The sequence below is a fragment of the Vicia villosa genome, unplaced genomic scaffold (genome assembly GCF_029867415.1).
Source record: "Vicia villosa cultivar HV-30 ecotype Madison, WI unplaced genomic scaffold, Vvil1.0 ctg.000009F_1_1_3, whole genome shotgun sequence".
Taxonomy (NCBI): Eukaryota; Viridiplantae; Streptophyta; class Magnoliopsida; order Fabales; family Fabaceae; genus Vicia; species Vicia villosa.
The window spans coordinates 806,493-826,045 of NW_026704939.1; the positions used below are offsets into that span (position 1 = coordinate 806,493).

The 19,553-nt window shown below is 30.8% G+C and overlaps 2 protein-coding genes across 2 annotated transcripts; both read right to left on the bottom strand.

The window, feature by feature from the left end:
- Positions 1-2,249: 2,249 nt before the first annotated feature.
- LOC131621537 (protein GIGAS CELL1-like) lies at positions 2,250-3,808 on the bottom strand. The gene is made up of 2 exons (XM_058892580.1): positions 3,240-3,808; positions 2,250-3,010 (listed from the first exon to the last, which is right to left on the bottom strand). The coding sequence occupies exons 1-2, from the start codon at positions 3,561-3,563 to the stop codon at positions 2,624-2,626; spliced, it is 711 nt and encodes a 236-aa protein (XP_058748563.1). The 5' UTR covers positions 3,564-3,808; the 3' UTR covers positions 2,250-2,623.
- A 7,935-nt stretch (positions 3,809-11,743) lies between these two features.
- LOC131621538 (transcription factor bHLH130-like) lies at positions 11,744-15,444 on the bottom strand. Its single transcript, XM_058892581.1, has 5 exons — positions 15,206-15,444; positions 12,833-13,023; positions 12,508-12,747; positions 12,356-12,424; positions 11,744-12,261 (listed from the first exon to the last, which is right to left on the bottom strand). Exons 1-5 carry the CDS (start codon positions 15,381-15,383, stop codon positions 12,214-12,216), a joined length of 726 nt encoding a protein of 241 aa, XP_058748564.1. The 5' UTR covers positions 15,384-15,444; the 3' UTR covers positions 11,744-12,213.
- Positions 15,445-19,553: the final 4,109 nt, after the last annotated feature.

Below are 19,553 nucleotides of genomic sequence, written 5' to 3' on the forward strand. Positions count from 1 at the left end.
TTAGTAGTCACCATGATGTGGATAATGATTATAGTACTTCTGAAAAGAACAACTATACTTCTAAACCTCCAACTTTCATTGGAGATTCTACTTAGTTTTAATGGTGGAAAAGTAGGATGTACATTCACATTATAAGCATTGATGATAAGTTGTGGGACATTCTCGAAGATGACATTCAATATTTGTTTTCTTTCTTGTTCTTGCTGACTTTCTACATGTAAAATGAGACAAGAATTCTCAAAGATGTCATTCATGTATTCATCCTAAATTATGAATGTGTCTAAGAAAACACAAAGACACATATAAGAGGCTTTCATATTCGACCTTAATCAAAAGGGCTCAGAAATTTCCCAATTTAGACGTCATCACAACTCCTACGTATTTTCTTAACTTTTCTTAAATATAACAAAGATAGATTTCTTCTTTGCTTGAGATTTCAACTTTGGAGGGAAGAATTTATAGGACTTGTTGAAGCTAACATAAACATTGGCCTTAGGTTCAGAGGGAAGAATTTATAGGACTTGTTGAAGCTAACATAAACATTGGCCTTAGGCTCAACGATTGTAGGTTCATGTTGACATTATAAATGATCATAATCTAAATGGGTCTTGACACGTGTAGGACCCCTTTGATCCCCTAGGATTTTCAAGCACGAAAAATCATATATTTGCTATAGTTGTGAAGAAGAACACATGTTAGAGGATCATACCAATTTGTTATTTGAAAATCTACTATAGCCTAAATTAGTTTTAACGAGCCATCGTACTAGAACTAGAGTGGTCCAATTCTCCCTATATTGAGTCTTAGTCTAAACTAGTTCATATAGTAGACTTCCTATTTAGTAGAACACCTATTTGTTGAACTCTATCTCTTAGACATATATCTCTGTCTATCTCTTGGATATCCTATGTATTGAGTTGTCTATATCCAAAAATATATATCTATTGAGTTGCCTTTGTCTATCTTATTAAGATCTAAACGACCTGTTTTCCAATATGTTGGGCCTCAGCCCGAACCGAAACATTACCAAAACTTCCTCAATTTTAATATCATTTGGGTTAGTAATTAGATAAATTGAGAATATAATAAATACCTTATATTAATGAACAAGATTAACAATATAAATATAAAACTAAAGTGTTAAATAAATGAATATTCTAAAAGTGAAAGTTAATAATATGAGACGTGATGTTGGCAGTCTAGTATCCAGTGGCACTTCTTCCTTGATGTGAAACTCTCCAGTCTCCACAATGATGCCTTCAAATACCATTATAGAACAAAATTTTATTATTGGATAATTGAGAAGGATTTAACTTTCAAGCTATTTTTGGATGCATTTAACTTTCAAGTTCTATGTACTAGTCAATAAGTATAATATAAGTAAAATACAAATGAACAACAATATGACATGTAGTGCTTTCCAAGTGTAATCGCACGAATGTCCTAGATCCAGCGTGAGTAACATGTTGGATTTTTATTTTTAACCAGTAACATGTTGAAAGTTGAAACCTGAATAATGAATCCATATTCTTTTTATTCATATATTTACCAAAATTAAGTTTTGTAGTTGAATACTCCCATTTTACACCTTAAAAACTTTTTAAAAACGAATCCATTAAATCAAACTTTTCTCCAAGTAAAAACCAACAACCATACTCGAAAAGTGGTCAAACAAGCTTCAAAAGAGAAAGAAAGCACGCACCTCTAAATAACACTCTTCGTACCTCTAAATTATACCAACACTCTTCCCCATTTTATACATGATTTTACTCATCTCAGATATATGCAACATTCGTTATGTTTTCACCCTTTTTAGCTTAGCCAGAACCTAACATTCCAGAACAACTACAACAAACTCACCATCACAAGTTCACAACAATGTCACAAGACACCATAATCAGTTATTTCATGACCTCAAATCGAAATATCAGTATTGACCCATTTTTATTTTAAATTTTTTTTCTCTAATTTTACCCCTTTCACATCAAACATCTATTTCTACCAACAACTTCCAAAACAAAATATACTATTCCCTCTTATTTCAAATATAAGAAAATATTTATACTTTTAACTTTTTTGAATAATTGGTTTTTAAATATACACACTAGTTTGATTCAAAACCCCCAACTATCAACATTCCTACAATAAAAATAAAAACCCTCGACAATCCTAGCATAACCTCATTTTCAGTTGCAAATAATAAAAACTGATGAACAATAAAGAACCATAAAATATCAAAGAAAGCACCATCACAATTTCCCAAAAGAGTAAATTCTATTGATGTAACAACCAGTGTACAAATCCGATGCAAGTTTCTTCTCATACATTGAAACTGTATGAAAAATTGAAATATGTACAAAGTATTGAAACAGAATCTACAATGCAGGAAAAACATCAAAGAATGATGTAAAGAGAAAAACAAAATGTATCTACCTATAATCTTCAAGCCGAAGATATCAAAATAACGCAAACTGGGAATTATACCAAATCCTCCGCAGAAACAATTGATCGAAAACCGATATATCATCAGAAGATGATTTCGCGTAAATTCTCCTCTCTGTTCTTCAATCACTGCCTCTGATTTCAGATCAAAACTATTTCCTGCAATTCAATTCAGTTCAATTCACCTCATGGACATCAATGTGCGAACTCTTTTCTCTCTTTCGGCCTTCTTCGCTGTCGGTGTTCGTTTCAGTTTCATCAATTCTTGTTTCACTTCCATCTCAACTACATCGATAGATTTCAGAAGCTTCTTCTCCGGAGTAAGAAACTCCGATTCTCCCTCGTCTTGAGGAAGTTTCATAACGTCGATGAGAATCTTAGAAACCTTGCTACCGTGAGGAGTTCGCAGTTTAACACATGAATTTGGAGAATTCTTGGAGGCACGTGAACCAGAAGCAGAAAATGAAGATGGATCGGAGAAAACCATCAACGGAGTCACGGAAAACGGTGTCGTTTCAGTTTGCTGAAATTCCTCATTTCCGATTCTACCCCTCCTTCTCTCAATCGCCTAAACAGATTAAATTAATTAAAATCAGTTTTCAAATTAAACTAAACAACAGAATATTCAGCATCAATTAACAAATACACTAAACAACAGATTATAACCATAAAAGAAAATTAAATCAAAGTCAAATTAAATCAAATTCAAATAAAAAATAAAAGAACGTTCTAGATTAAACATGAAAGCGAAACCGTTATAGAGAGAGAAAGAAAAATCAAGAGAGAGAGAGGTTTACTCGAACAACGGCGGTGATATCTCGCAGCGGAGTTCTCGGATACCAAGACGGAAGAATACTCCGCGATGAACTACCACGAGTTCTCCCACGGTGATTGGTGACTGGTGGAGTGTTCTGGATGCCCGGAGCGTGGTGAGGACGCGCACGAGCAACTCCGCGGGCGGTTGGAGTTCGTTGAGCAACGAACAGATCTGGTCTTGCTGCGAAAGATGGAGCAGCTGGGAGAGTGAGCGGGTTGGAGTCTTGGAAGATGGAGGATCCGGAGGGAGTAAAAATGTCAGCCACGTCGAGCGGCGTGACACGGCGGTCACGTGCTTCGGGCATGGTTGGTTGCGGCGAGAGAGAGAGAGAGGGTGGAGGAGTGGAGTCAGGAAACGACTCAGGTTTGGGAATTTCAAGAGGGTTTGTGAAGAATGGTTTGGTTAGTATTTGTAGTGAGGTTTGTTACAACTGGTTAGGGTTTTGGTTTTGGTTTTGATTTAGGTTCGGGAAGCGTTGGATTGGGATGAAGAAGACCCATATGGTAATTTATTTTCAAAAATATAAAATGGCGCTTTTATATCATTGAAAACTATAGTCTTTTTCTCCGAATAAAATGGGTTAATTTGAATTTGAGTTTATTGTTTTTCAATTTTGACACGTGTGTAGTCATTCTTATCCGTGCCAAGAAAGTTAAAACGGTATATTTGAATTTCAAATTCTGCTCTGGGCGGGATTTTAGCAACGTTACTTCTGTGTCAGTTTAAATATTTTATTTTTAATTTTATTTATTGTTTATTTAAGACATGCTTGGGTTTTTTATTAATTGCGCAATGACAACTATTTTTATGTGTGATTCAATTCTTAATTTTAGGATTCTTCTTTGTAGTTTTTTATTATTAATAAATATAATTAATTTTATTAATTAAAGTAGAGTTATTTTGATGCATTATCTAATCTTAAACTAATCTGACTCATCTTTAGCTTTACAAAGTTAGCATAAGTTGAATCAACAAATTGTTTTCATAATATGAGTTCAAATATTTTTTTGAATTCGGTCTTAGACGGATTGAGTTAAAAAAAATAAAAAATTTATATAATATAAACATATAAAATATATTATTTTAAGTATAATATATTTTTTTTACTAAATTATTTTTAAAAAATAACAACATAGAAATATTAAAGTATTAAAATATGAAAAAATTGAGAAATAATATAATATAAATTTAACTAAATTAATGTATAATATTTATTATAGAAATATTAAAAATAATAGAAAGGGTAAAATTTAAAGTAATTCAACTCAAGATGTTTTTTTTAATGTGTAACAACATAATTATTAATATAGTTTTATAGAATTTATAGAAAGGGTCATTAATTACATTTTGAATCCATTAATATTCTTAAAATAAGAGTTTATTAAATGTGTCATTTAAGACAAAAAAGTATTATTTAAGACCAATAAAATTGAAATTTTCTAAACCATAAAAAAATTGAAACGTTATAAATTATTATATTTATTGTTGTTAATTGTTTCTGCATATTTCATTTGCATACCTACTGATTTTTAATTTTAAAAAAATACTATTAGTTCTTTTTAAATTATTCTCATATTATAATGATAATGATATTGAAACGAGATTGTAATATTTTAGTTCCAAATTTCATTTAATTTCACGTGTATAAATTTTGTAGTGTATGAAAAAGAAAATGAGTGAATGAGTTAATTTGAGTGAATTTAATAATTAAATATATTTAATTATAGTATTTTTTAAAAGAATAAAAACACAATTAAAGTTCATTTAATGCTTCTTATCCAGTGCCCCCGGGGCATTGGTTAGCAGGACCCTAGTTATTAATATAGTTTTAGAATTTATAGTTATACAAGTTAGTCCTAATAAATAGGAGGCTTTTTAGAGACAGTCTAATAAAGTTTTAATAAATTTTAGACTCTATTGTATTATCAATTGCTGAAGCACAAGATATATCAGCATCACTGTGCAGTACTTAAAGGAGGCTTTTTAGAGACAGTCTAATGAAGTCTTAATAAATTTTAGACTCTATTGTATTATCAATTGCTGAAGCACAATATATATCAGCATCACTGTGCAGTACTTAAATGTTCTGGATAAAGAGTCAATTTGAAGACTTTCAGATATACGATAGTAACATCCCTATCTTTTGTGATAATATTGTTGCTATATGCTTAAATATGGATCTTATTTTACACTCAAGAGCTAAACACATAGAAATCAAACATCATTTTATTAGAGATTATGTTCAGAAAGGGACTCTTGTTTTAAATATTTTATAGATACAAACCGTTAATGGGATGATATCTGCACAAAACCCTTAGTTGAAGATAGATTTCTATTCTGAAATGCCTGAAAATGGATTTTTGTCCTGAATGAATCTATATGACATGTGTTATTCACTTCTAAGAAAAATAAGATTTTGATCTTATGCAAGCTTTTTATTCTTTCAAAGATACTTCTACAAGTTAGAAGATGTCATAGTCAAAAATAGTTGTAGTCAGAAACCGGTTGGTATTCTTGACTCTGAGAACATTAACTCATGGTTCATTAAATAAATGGATATGATATAGACTTATGTCATATAAATCATCACACATTATTTGCAATACCTCGAGCAGTGGGAAAAGTTTTTTAGAATAGTTAAAATCTTTATGTTTTTACCTCATTAATGTTTATTTATGGAAATGTTGAGAGAATCTTTAATTGAGAATAAATATGGTTAAGCACGACCTTCTACTTTCTTGATTCCTTTGTCTCATTGCATTTATTTCCCTGACAATTATCTTGGAAATGATGGGTTCTTTTTATTCTCTCTCGTTCCAAGTTCTGTCTTAGCTGCTTTGAGAGTCTCTAGGGTTATCTGTTACGTAACAAGATCATTTCTCTTGTTAGTTACGTTATCTTCTCTAGAGTTATTTGTTTCACTCTACTTCTTCATTCTTCCTTGTGTCAACCATACTTACTTGTCTCTAATTATTCATCATGCTGCCAAAAATCTTTTGTGAAGATTATGATCTTTTGGAAGTCATTAATGAAAAGCGTCCAAATTTGTTTAGTACAAACAATTATTTTTTTCTCAACATTCATGTTCAAGACTGAACCAGTTATATCACCCTGCTTAAAGAACCCATATATCCAAAACTTGTGAAAGTTTTTTCGAGGTATGCGTTTATTACTAGTGATAATAGAAGTATACAATCAAGTATCTTTGGTTTCCCCTTCATCATCACCCCTCTTCCATTGTTGAAGCCATTGGGTGTGCTCAAACGGGTGTTACTATGGAACAAATCGGTCCCATGTATACTCATGCTGAGAAATTCATGACCATCTATGATACCACGTCTGGCTTGAACCCACCAATCCAAAAAATCTTCTGCCCCTTGCCAAAGACTGGTTCCGTCTTTTGTTAACCAACCAGAAATCCATAGTTGTTAATAAGGATTTTGTGTGTCATAATGACAAACATATGATTTTCTGTCTTCTTAATCGGATTCTGATTAATCTGCCTCAAACTATCTTCAATCGTTTGGTGGACTCCATGATGATCTCTAGAAGATAAAACAAGTCTTTCATACCATATGGGATAGTTATATTTAAATTGATTTATAAGATTGGTGTAGTTGGAATAGTTCGAAGGCTTAGGGTTGATCCAGATACTACTCCTGTGGAAGAAAGATGTGAAACCTTCGGAGATAACTGTTTAAATGATTTTTGTTCTAATTGTTTTTTCCTTCTTTTCATCCTTCTGTATTCCTTTTTGTACTCCCTTACTTTTAATTAGTGAATTTATTTTGTTTTGTTTCTCTCTTATCCATGCTTAACTATTAAAAATCAATAAAAGTCTCTTAACTTTTTGATAATGACAAAAAATGGGAGAAATTAATGATGATTTTGATTCATATCAAACTCTCCAAAAATATCACTGCTTACATTTTCTAACATTATATGTGCAAAAAGATTTCAATTTAGTTTCAAGAATACACTGATTCTAATGAATTGATTATATCCTTATAAAGATCAGATAAAGAATTTCCGATGTTCAGAAATATTTGATAAGATGAGATCTGATCAGTCATGCTCTGATATTACATGATTTGATTAACCTAAGTTTTGAGAAACAATGCGCTCTGATATCTCAAGTTCTGGTAAGCGAACATTTCTACTTAAATCAGACTCTGATAAAATCAATAAGGCTCTAATAACCCTTATCTGACTCAAGGGGGGCTTGCACATCTCCGAGGGGTTTTCTCTATCTAACGGTGATATGTTTAGATATTACCTTGTAAAATTGTTTCATCAAAATACATGGTTTTGTCATCATCAAAAAGGGATGATTGTTAGAACAAGATTTGGTTATGCATTCAATCTTTAGTTTTTATGATAACAACACTTATATTTTATATGTAACAATTTCGTACACTAATAATTTCTTAAGTGTGCAGATAAAATATTTTGATTGATTATGGATTGCTATATAAAAGATCATCAGAATTAACGCTGACACACATTAGAAGAACTATTAATCCTTTCTAAAGTAACATCAATAGTTCTGAAGAATGTTGAATGTTCATCAAAAAAGGATTTTCATGTGTTTCAAAGATAAGCTACTCTTCTAGATCAAAAGTCAAAATTTCAAGCCCAGATTAAGCTTTTTCTTCAAGCTCGGAAATTAAAATGTGTCATTCAAATAAGCTATTGCGTTCGAACTCTGAAGAATAAGTTCTGACTCTAAAGACTCAAATACTCTTGGGATATTCACGTTACTTAATCTCTTCCATGCTCTCACTACTTCAGATCATAAGTATATTTTAAAGAGGAAAGATCATAAACTTGCGCTGGAAGCAAAATGGTACAACAATACACTACCTTCTCCATTACTGTAGGGACGTATGTATGAACTCAATTTTTATGTGCTCTTTGTCCCCCACGGTTACATTTGAGTCGTTACATCATCTGGCAAGGAAAGCGACGTCTTGTCCTTCTCAATGGTCTACTTCTTGGGACTAAATATAGAAGCATTCACCATCGAAGAAAAGTTGCTCAAGTTGTTCAAGTATTCAAGAACTGCTAAACTACTGCATACAAAACTTCAACGTGAAAGAAAAGAAAGGGAAATAAAATTTGAGAGATACTATTTTAAACACTCCATTGTAAGAAATCTATTTCTAAAAAAATCTCTAGAAACACAAGAGTTGTTGCTCATTATTTGTGTTAACATTTGTTATTAAACTTTATTTCATTAGCTTATCTAGAAACATTATTTGTAAGCACTTTCTATTATAAATTTGTTGAGATTTTTTTCCTCAAGTGACTAGGTTGTTAATCTGAATATTTGAGAGGGCTAAGATGTATTTCTAGACTCTTAGAGGTTATTTGTAATCTTTCAAGATTAGTGGATTAAGTTATTTTCTAAGGTAAACTTGTATAAACCAAACGTGTCAATCTTCTTTCATATTTTATCTATCTCATTAATTTTGGTGAATAGTTTTTTTTAAAAGAAAAAGTATTTAGAAAACCCAATTCAAACCCCCCATTTTTTGTATTTTTCTCAACCTTCACAAGTGACTATACTCTTTATGGTAGAGTATGATTTTCGGTGAAGACAAAGAAAGTTAATGTATTATTTTCAATCAAGGTGGAGAACATTGGGATTGGTTGAAAACAGGGCTGGCCCTGGGCCAGGGCAAGCAAGGCCCATGGCTTAATAATATCATAAATATTTTATATACATTGTTTGTTGTATAATAATGCGATATTGCAATAGCGCCCCAGCGGTTTCTCAAGGTCTCCTTTTGCCATAAGGATGTTAGTTCGATTACTCGTTGCGGCATGTGTAATATTCAATTTTTTTTTTGCCAAAAATGGAATGTATTTACTACATAAAGAATCAAACCGACGCACATTATATTCTGGGTAAAACTTCACTACCATTGGGTCAATAATGTTTATTAAATTATAAATACGTTGTGGTATTAAAAATAATAACGGTTTAATAATTAAAGCAATTTTTTTATAGAAAAAAAAGCAGCTTTTTTCCTACAACATTATTTCACCATGCCATATGCTGAAGAGTTAATGGTGTAATTAACATCATATTCTAAACTTAATAATTCTATCCTTTAATAATTCTTTTAATTTTATTACTTTATTAAACATATATTTTAGATATATTAAAATTTTAAGACCAATATTTAAATATTTATTATATGTCTATTTTATTTATTTTTAAATTTTTATGATAAAATATATCATATTTTTATAAGTGGTTTGATCTATTATTATTTTTATATAGAAATAAATTCTGTTTAATTTTTTTTATTATAATATTAATATTATAGCAAAATTAATATTATAGCAAAATTAATATTATTTAATTTAATTTTTATAATTAAATAGATTGCAAATTAAATTATTAGGTTTAAATTATTATAAGATTAAATTTTAAGATTAGTTCCTCAATTTTTTTATTAAGGGTTATTTTTTTTATTAGCCCCGGGCCTCCAAAAAGTCAGGACCGGCCCTGGTTGAAAATATACATGTTGATATTTTTATGTTGGAGTATGATTGTCGGTGAAGACAATAAACGCTTATGTATTATTTTAAATTAAGGTTGTATTAGATTGTTGTGAGATGTAGTTAAATATTTATTTTTGACATGTGAAACCTAATTTTCAATTAAGGAAGTTTTCAACCTAGTTTTTGACATGTGAAATTCTTGGAGTGGTTTAGCTCCAAACGAAACTTAGTTCTTCATGATAAAATATATGATTGTCGGTGATGACAATGTGAAATTTTTGAAGTGATTTATCTTCAAGTGAAATATATTCTTCATAAGAGAGTATGATAGTTTTTAAAACTATGATTGTCGGTGAAGACAATGTGAAAATTCGTGGAGTGATGTGGCTTCAAGTGACTATACTCTTTATTGTGGAGTATGATTATCGGTGAAGACAATGAAAGTTGATGTATTATTTTCAATCAAGGTGGAGATTGTTGATATTGGTTGAAAATATACATGTTGATACTCTTTATGGTGGAGTATGATTGTCGGCGAAGACAATGAAAGCTTATGTATTATTTTCAATTAAGGTTGTATTAGAGTGTCGTGAGATGTAGTTAAATATTTGTTTTGGAGGATGTGAGTCTACTTGGGGTCTAGGGTAGTGAAGAGTATATTATGTGTTGTAACAATTTTCACATAGTGTTATTCTCATGTTAGTGTTATTATTTTGTTGTCATTTGACAACGAGTATGGTTTTTTTCCGACAACTAACATGTTGGAGAGTCTGGGAGAGTCGGGAGCACCAACAGGATCAATGCTCCAGGACCACAAAAGAATGAGACATCATATCTCAACACAAAATATTAAGGTGTTAGGTAAATGAGTCATCTCTATTATAAAAATAACATTCCACTTATTCATAGGCAATATAAAACTTTAACTTTTGTGCACTATTCTTAAGACATAAAATTCGAAGAAAGACATTTGCAACTGGCTAGGATAGTTCCCTACACGGGCGAATTCCCACACTCACAATACTCCCCACAACTTTCGCCTACTGAACTTGGGCTGGTAAGCTCCGGGGCCTCTTTCCTTCCCCTGTGTTCCTCCCCCGTGCATCCATCATATTGTATCTTATTTATTTAATTTCGTATCATACCTTATCTTTATTCTATGTGTTTGGTTCGAGGGGAGGGGAGGGGAGGGGAGTGGAGGGAATATTTAAAATTAAATGTGTTTGGTTCAATTTTTAGGAGGGGAGAGGAGGGGAGGGGAGGGGAGCAAAATCCCTCCAAATGACACTTTTTGTGTTCCCCCAAATCGGGGGGATTCGGAGGGGAGGGGAAGGGAGGGGATCTGAGTTTTAATATTAATTAAATTAATATATTTACTAAAATATCCTCAATTTTATTTTATTATTTTAAAAATATTATTTTCTTTCATGTTCCTACTTTTCTTTTTGTAATTTTTTCTCTATTGCTTCCAAGCCTTCCATCAACTTATTATAATTATTCTTCACCTTCAAATTATTTTTTATTTTTTTTATTTAATAAAAATTATAACTACTATAGTTTTTTGTTTTTTATTATAATTTATTTTATGTATTCAGGAGTTGTTATCAACGCATAGTTTATTTTGTGTCGAGAGTTATAATACGAATCAAGTGCACTCAATTTTTTTAATATTATGCTATAAGTTATGACTTTTTAATTATTCAATTATACAAATATTATTTCCAAGAAAATATTTATGAAATTTTTACAATTGAATATCATATCAGTTATATAAAATTACAATGATAAAATTGTAAATTATTATTAAAATTTCTCCCCTCCTCTCGTGAACCAAACATATTTTTAAAAGAAATTCCTTCCCTCTCCTCCCCTGGTTTGAACCAAACATATATATAATTACAAAAAATCCCTCTCCTCCCTTCCCCTTCCCTTCCCTCCATTAAAATCCCTCCCCTCCCCTCCCCCTCATTTAAACCAAACAGACCCTAATTTATCTACACACCAAAGAGAAGGTCTTTCTGCCGTTTTTGATTTGGGTGTGTAATATATTTTGACTGTTTGATAGAAAATAACATATCCTTTTAATTTAGTTTATTTAAGATTTATCATCACCAAACAAAAATAGTAGTCTTGATATATTGATCAATGAATAAGATAACACAATGTAAAAGATTTCATATTATGTAGGAGAAAATATATGCATGATAACACAATGTAAAAACTAAAATGAATACCCTAGAACTTTTGTATACAAAATTATAACTTAATCATTTGGTTTATTGTCTGGATGATTGAAACTCAACTTTACCTAATTGAAGAACCTCAATATTAAGGCTTATAGTTTTTTTTCTTCTTTTTAATTTTCAACACTTGATGATCTTATCCATGTTTACTACTACTTCCTTTATCAAATGTACAAAAGAAAACTTAAACAATTTGATTCATTTCTGATTTTTGCATCTGCATTTAGCTCTTTTTGCACTCATAATCTGCATAAAGTAATTAAAAATATATATTAGTAGTAAACACATGAACTAATCATGATTAATTGCATGGCAATAAGTAGAGGATCTCTTTAAGTACCTTTAATTGTTTTTGAAGATCTTTAATGTACTCTGCAGCCAATTCCAACATTTCTGATGTGCAAGTTTGCTGCAAATAATCAAACAATGTTTAACTTTCCAAACAGAAACGTCCCAAAAAAATCAACAATATTATATGATGATGAATCTGACCTTGTCAATGTTTGGAACAAGCTCTTGCAACTTTTTCATTCGGTCACTTATTCGAGTTCTTCTTACCCTTTCCGCGACACTTCTAGGATGCGTTGCGCAGCCTCGCTTTGCTCTAATACTGCTAGGAACAGAAGAATCTGGGAACTGATGTAAATTCTCCATAACAAACATTTCTGATGACTTTCTTGGCAAACTCATGTGATGTGATAATGTATTTACTTGATTTCCTACCTCTACATTCTGAACATAAAAATCACGAGTCGGTAAAAATAGAGATCAAAAGTGCATTTAAACCTGATAAAAAATCATTGAACATGTTATATACCTGATGATTATAATCATAAAAGAATTTATGACCATCACTCCCCATTTTGGAGTTCTGTGATAATGTTCCCAAGGAAGAAGAGTTTGGTAAGAATCCGATTTGATTCTTCAATATGCTCATAGATAGAGTAAGTTCACCATCACTTTCATTCACTCCATCATAGTTTTCAACACCTTTCGTAGTATCGTAACCTGCAATTTACATTTACATACGTAAATATTAGTGTATAAAAGAATTGATCATGATCCTATTCGACACATATTGCTAGCTAGGTATGTATAATCCCTTTTTATAAATATAGACAGAGAATGAATTATCCAATATTTGCTTAGCATTTGTGGAATTAAGTAATACTCTCTCATGATTTGGATCAGCAAATTCTAAACAACCATAAATTGGACAAACGTGCTGCTATTGTATAAAAATTACTTAAACTTTGTATTCTACCGTCCGGGAGCCTAAGCAATGTGACCAACAACACAAATACCAACTTCAACATCCATCATCATGTCTAGCGTAGGCCGGGTGAAATGTCCATATTGCAGTTCTTAACCCAACTCTGATATCATGTTAACTACGTTTGGATCTCAACTCCAAAAAAAGGAGGTTACCCTCACATAATTATCCATTCAACCGTCCGAAAATCTAAGCAATGTGAGACTTTAAACAAACTTTAACAACACAAATATCAACTTCTAACAATGTTAATGATAAAATTAGTAACGTTTATTTTTTAACGAAGAAAAAGTACAACTGATACTCTTTTTGAGATAGTGAATCTAATTGGACAAGTGATCTAGACGATAGAAAATCAACATGTGGTTCATGTTTGGCTGTAAAGAGTCCCACATCGGACAATATATGATCTGAACATATGCTTATAAGTGGGGGCAATCCTCACCCTACAAGCCGGTTTTGTAGGGATGAGTTAGGCTCAACCACATTTATGTAAAGAGCCTCGTTTAAGACGTGGCTCGCTCAAGGTATAGAAGCGGAATATCGCGTCGTAGCACATACTACTTTAGAACTTTTATGGATTGAATCACTAGTCACATAACTTCGTAAATTAGTAACACAATATGGATTGAATCACTAGTCACATAACTTCGTAAATTAGTAACACAATAATGTAAACAAACAACTATTGAATCATATTTCAATAGAGTGTAATATATTTGTTTCCGTTTCTATGAATTATTAATTTATGATTTTCTTGGGACCGAAAATTATAAAGGGATCTTTCGAAAAATTATTATCTTATTATTTTATCGAGTTATTCAATTTTTTACATTGGCCCAAGTCGGGACCGGACAAATTTACTATTTTAGAGAGTTTATTAATTTACCGAATATTAATATAAAGAGTTTCTACTGTATTTCACTCCTACTTTACTCTGTGATAATTTCAGTGCAGTTTTGCGCTATCACATAATCCGGTTTTGCACGCACAAACTAATCATATAGAACTAGACTTTCATTTTGTTCGAGAGAGATTAGTAGCAGGGAAGCTGCATATTCAACATGTACATGTCCATGCTCAAATTGCAGATATATGCTAAGCAAACCAGTTCCTACCACCTTGTTTACTGAATTTCGTTCCAAATTCAAGGTCATAGCCTTACACTCCCTGAGAATTTAAGGGGGAGTATTGAAGTAATATATATCTAGTCAGAGTTAGGTATAGTTAGTTATACTAACTATAGGAAGGTTGTTAGGATGTGAAGAAAGTTAGTTAGAAAGTATAAACCTATGCTACTATACAAGCTCAGCATTCTCTCTTGTAATCAATAGTAATACAATGAATTATACAGTGCATGAAGATCACGCACCCTCTCTTCTTCATCATGAGATTCATCTCTCACATTGCATTCATGCATGAATCCTCATTTAATAGGTTTGAATGGCTAGACATCCATGTTATTTCAACTGAATTTGTTCTAGTCCTTCTTTTGCTTAGGTGAAGTAACATGCATCTCTCACATTATGTAGTATTCACAAAAAAAAATAAAAAAAAATTACCTTTCTTATTATTCCTTCGATAGATTTAAGAGATATATTAAAAGGATTAGAGGTATATAAAGCGGTGAAATGTTGATGATCAGATAGTTATGAAACCGCAAACAGCAATTCAAAACTATGGCTACAATTTTGTTAAAAGTTATACTTTCAATAGAATCACATATAGTCACCACCAATCACCATGCACTATATATAACTAAAAATTGTACTAGCATTATTTAAGCATAAATTATTTTCTATTTCATATGCTATTTTAAGAAAATATAGTACAACGAAAAGAAATGATGAAATTAGAAGAAACAAAAAGTCAAAAACAGTAGAAAAAGCAGAAACAGAAGAACAAGTAGTAGAATACCATTTTCAAAAGAGATGATGTTGTTGGAGAAATGACCAGCAGAAGAACCACTTGGTTGATCCATTCCCATAGAAGAACCAACAATCATGCTTGAACTTGCACCAGAAGAACTTGTAGAGCGGAAACGAAGCAACCTTTGGTTTTGTTGGAGTTCTTGATAGCCAGAATTCAAATCCATTATTGATATTTCACACGTTGAACTTGAAAAACTAAAAACGAAATGAATAATAATGGTTAGGTGTGGATGAAGGAAGATGAAGAGAAAAAGAGAAGAAAGAAGATGTGAATAATTTAATGTTTTTTTGTGACGTCAACCGGCGTCGCCGTACCCAAAAATATTATTGTCTTTTACTGGATAATGATTCCAAACAAAGAAACTATATATTTTTAAATTTCAATTTGCCAACATGATTTTTTTTTTGGTTCTACCAACTTGTACCAGCATGACTTTGTTTATAAAGTTATTTTATTTTATAGTCATACAAAAAATCTTTCTAAATTTGAAAATCAGTTTTTTTAAAGTTCTTTTTTTTCATCAAAATTTTGAATTTGAATTGTGTGCCATTAGAATTTTATGTTGGGAAGCAGTCAACTATACTGGTAACAATTTCATTGACCTTATCATTCACACAATTTGTGAACGGTCATTAAATAAAGAGGAATCATGAAATTTTCAATTTTAATATTTTAGCTATTTAAAAATTAAAATTTGTAGTCAAACCTAAACTTCATACAACTCAAATTAAAATCTGTTCGGGTAAATCTGAACTAAAGCAGAATTTAAATCAATTATATTATTTAAGTTAGGTATATTTTTAGTTTAGACAAAAATTAAATCTAATTAATATATTAATTTGTTCAAATAATGAATTTTTAAAATTCTACTCACGAGCTCATCTACTCGAACCAGTCATAATTAATCTCCATCATTTATATCACCATTATCATAGAAATTAATATAAAGTATTCAACTTTAAGAAAAAAAATATTAAAACGTCATTTTTTATATATAACAATCTATAATCTATATGGAGACGCATAAAAATTAGAGATTTTATATTATTATAGAAAACTAAATTAGATATTTTTAAAAAATATTTTTGCACATTTATTTCTAATATATCTTATCAATCCAACTCAAATCAACCTGTTATTTTTTGGTTTGGCTAGGTTTGAGTTTTATCATAAAAATGTAGAAATTCAATCCAAACCAATTCATATATTTTTAATTGGTTTGAACAACTAATTATCTTGAAATTGAACCATCTTAAAACTGAACCAAATCGATCTACTCGTAAACACCCATAATTACGGATGATAATAAATGAAACCAACTAAAAAAATTTAAATAGAAAATAATTTAATTTTTTAACAAATCTAGTTTGTTTAAAAGGTTAAATCACATATCATAAAAAATTCTTTTAAATTAAAATATAACAATAAAATTTAAATTTAAAAAACTTATAAAAATAAATTTTATGAACAAAGTCATGAGTTGTTTTTCTAGTTCTTCTCAAATAAATCTTATGAACAATGATGAGATTAAAATAAAAAAGTTATTTAATATCCAACGATAAGAAAATTAGTATAAATAATTGTATGTAAAAACACAGACTATCACTAAACAATAAAGTGAACCACACAAATAAGATGATTGACATAGTTTTGATATAATCTATGTAAGTTGAAATTATCAAGATAATGGAAGAATAATTAGAAGCAACTGCCACAGAAATAAAATAAAATACAAATATTTATATAATTTTTTTCAAATTTTCATTAAACACACAACTATCCAATCTCAATATATTTAGAATATTAGAGTTTCTCGCATTATTTATAATAATTTTTAATTTTTACACTAATTTGTATAAGATTTAAATCAAGATGCACTTTAACATAATATATCCCTAGTCACCACTTTATCAACATCACCACTTGTTCAATCTTGCCTTTAATTACTTGATAAACTATTGATGGCTATACAATTATAATATTAAATACTCTTGCCAACGGGTAGTAGTTTCCACATCACCCTTTTTCTTATGTCAAATTATTGAATATGATATGTGATGCATTATATATATATATATATATATATATATATATATATATATATATATATATATATATATATATATATATATATATATATATATATATATATATATATATATATATATTAGTGTAAAGTTACTTTTTTTTAATTAATCATATGACAAAGTTATAAACTAGTTATAGATACATCTCCTATTTAAGATTTAAACCAGCTTTTACCAAATTACTTTATATTTGATACATCCATTCACAATTCACCATAAGAAATCTATGTGAAAAGATAATACAAATTATAATGCGATAACCTAATGAATCATGATTGATAGCGAATGTAACAAACCCCTTTAAATATCTTTAACAAATCTCTATTATATAATATAATAATCACCAGACCACAGAAACAAGAAGGGTTTTGACCAGACAAGTGGTATTTTGAAGCAAGAATTCCTTGTTTGAGCATACAACTTGCATTAAATATTTTTCCATAGTTCTTTATTCAATAAACATTTAGTTCTTGACAAAAAAATGTTTCTGTAAAGAACACGTGAGTATTTCATTTTTCTACAAAGTCATCATACAACTTGCATGCATTATACTATATTTATTGAAGTTGGCAACTTCTATAGAATTTCTAAACTTGTCGTGTATAATTATTGAAGTTTACCACATTTTTGCTTGACTTCAAAATTAGAAGAACTTGCAAAAATAGAGATCAAAATGTATATGATTTTTGTTATATCAACACTATTTAGGTTTATTTTGACACGAAATATCTCTGTTATATGTGATCACATGGATATACGTATAATTTTTGGACTTCCACAACACTTGATAGTTATTAACATAAAATTTTATATCATACTCCAACACTAATTATACTACTTTTGATCAAAATACTCATGTATAAATAATTTATTTGTCTCATTTTTTTTTTCTCATTCTATCTTGCAAGTTCTTCGAGCCAGTGAAAAAAATGTATATACTTGAACACTTTATCCAAATTATTCGATCCACATACTTCAATGAGAAATTATTTGAAAGTCTTAAATCAAAATTATCAGTGCACATATTTTAACACTAGAAGACTTGCTTATAAGTTCTTTAATAATGTGTTAAAAATACTCTTCGGAGAACTTTGTAAGAAGTTATCTGTTGAAGTAAAAAATACTAGTGGATCTCTTACTTCACAGTTATCTGAGGGGGTTCAATTTTTATCCAGTAGATATCTTTGTTAAAGAATTTCAAGTTTATTTTTTTAAAAAAATTATTAATGTGATTTTTGTTTTTTTAGTTGCGCGGACTCGAGAACGTGACAGTCGTATTCCAGTCCGTGTAGGTGTAGGACGGGGAGCTTGAGAGACGATGGATGGCGAGTATGTGCATGTAGGTGCATCTGCATTTGCTCCCCAACCATTAGGGTTTCAAAGAGACACATATACTTCTCTTTTGATAAAGTACGAGCATTATTTGCTCGCCATTAATGGTACGACGAGGTAAGTAAATGACTTTCACTTTATTTTGAATAACTTTTTATTTTTAATTTTATATTTTATAATATTGTAGTGTTATATTTGCAAATCAACTTGCCTGAGACGATACCTCGGGACCGCCATAAAAGAAGGTAGCGAAGCAAGGTCTCTTTAAGGGAGGTATCGCCTCGCCACTGGAGAAAAAAACGTGGGGGTAAGACATGTCTTGGATAAAGAGAAAGTCAGAGTCACTACTGTCCCTCGTCTCTATTGGAAATAGGGATTCAACCGTCCACCATTTGACTAGGTGAGCGGTGGCCTTTCCCGAGAAAACCCTAAGGTCTGGAAACTCCTATAAATAGATCATCCCTCAAGGGGATAGACAAACTCTAGTTCATATGCACTCTCTACTACTCAACACATTCGTAACCACCATGACATATTCAACCAATCTAACCGCCTGCCTGCAATTCAGTAGCGCCGAAAGCCTACAAGGTCTCTCACCTCACATGAGCAAGTTCCTTAAACAGTCTAAAAACCACCGTACTTACCTACTCTCCGCTGTGAGCTAGCCCTTACCATCCAAACGTGCCATATACCTACTAGGGCCTCTGAGTTTTCTTGCCCTTGTAGGAGGAAAACGCATACCTTGTACTTTTTAACCAATACAGTGACGCCCACTCTAGGGCCCGGTAAAACTAACATTGGCCACCTTTTTCACTCCAACCCTATCATTCCCTTTTTTTCTCTAGAAATGACTAACAGGGTCCTACACCGCGTCGCGGACACCAATGTCAAAGGTATCTACGGGAGGGGCCTCT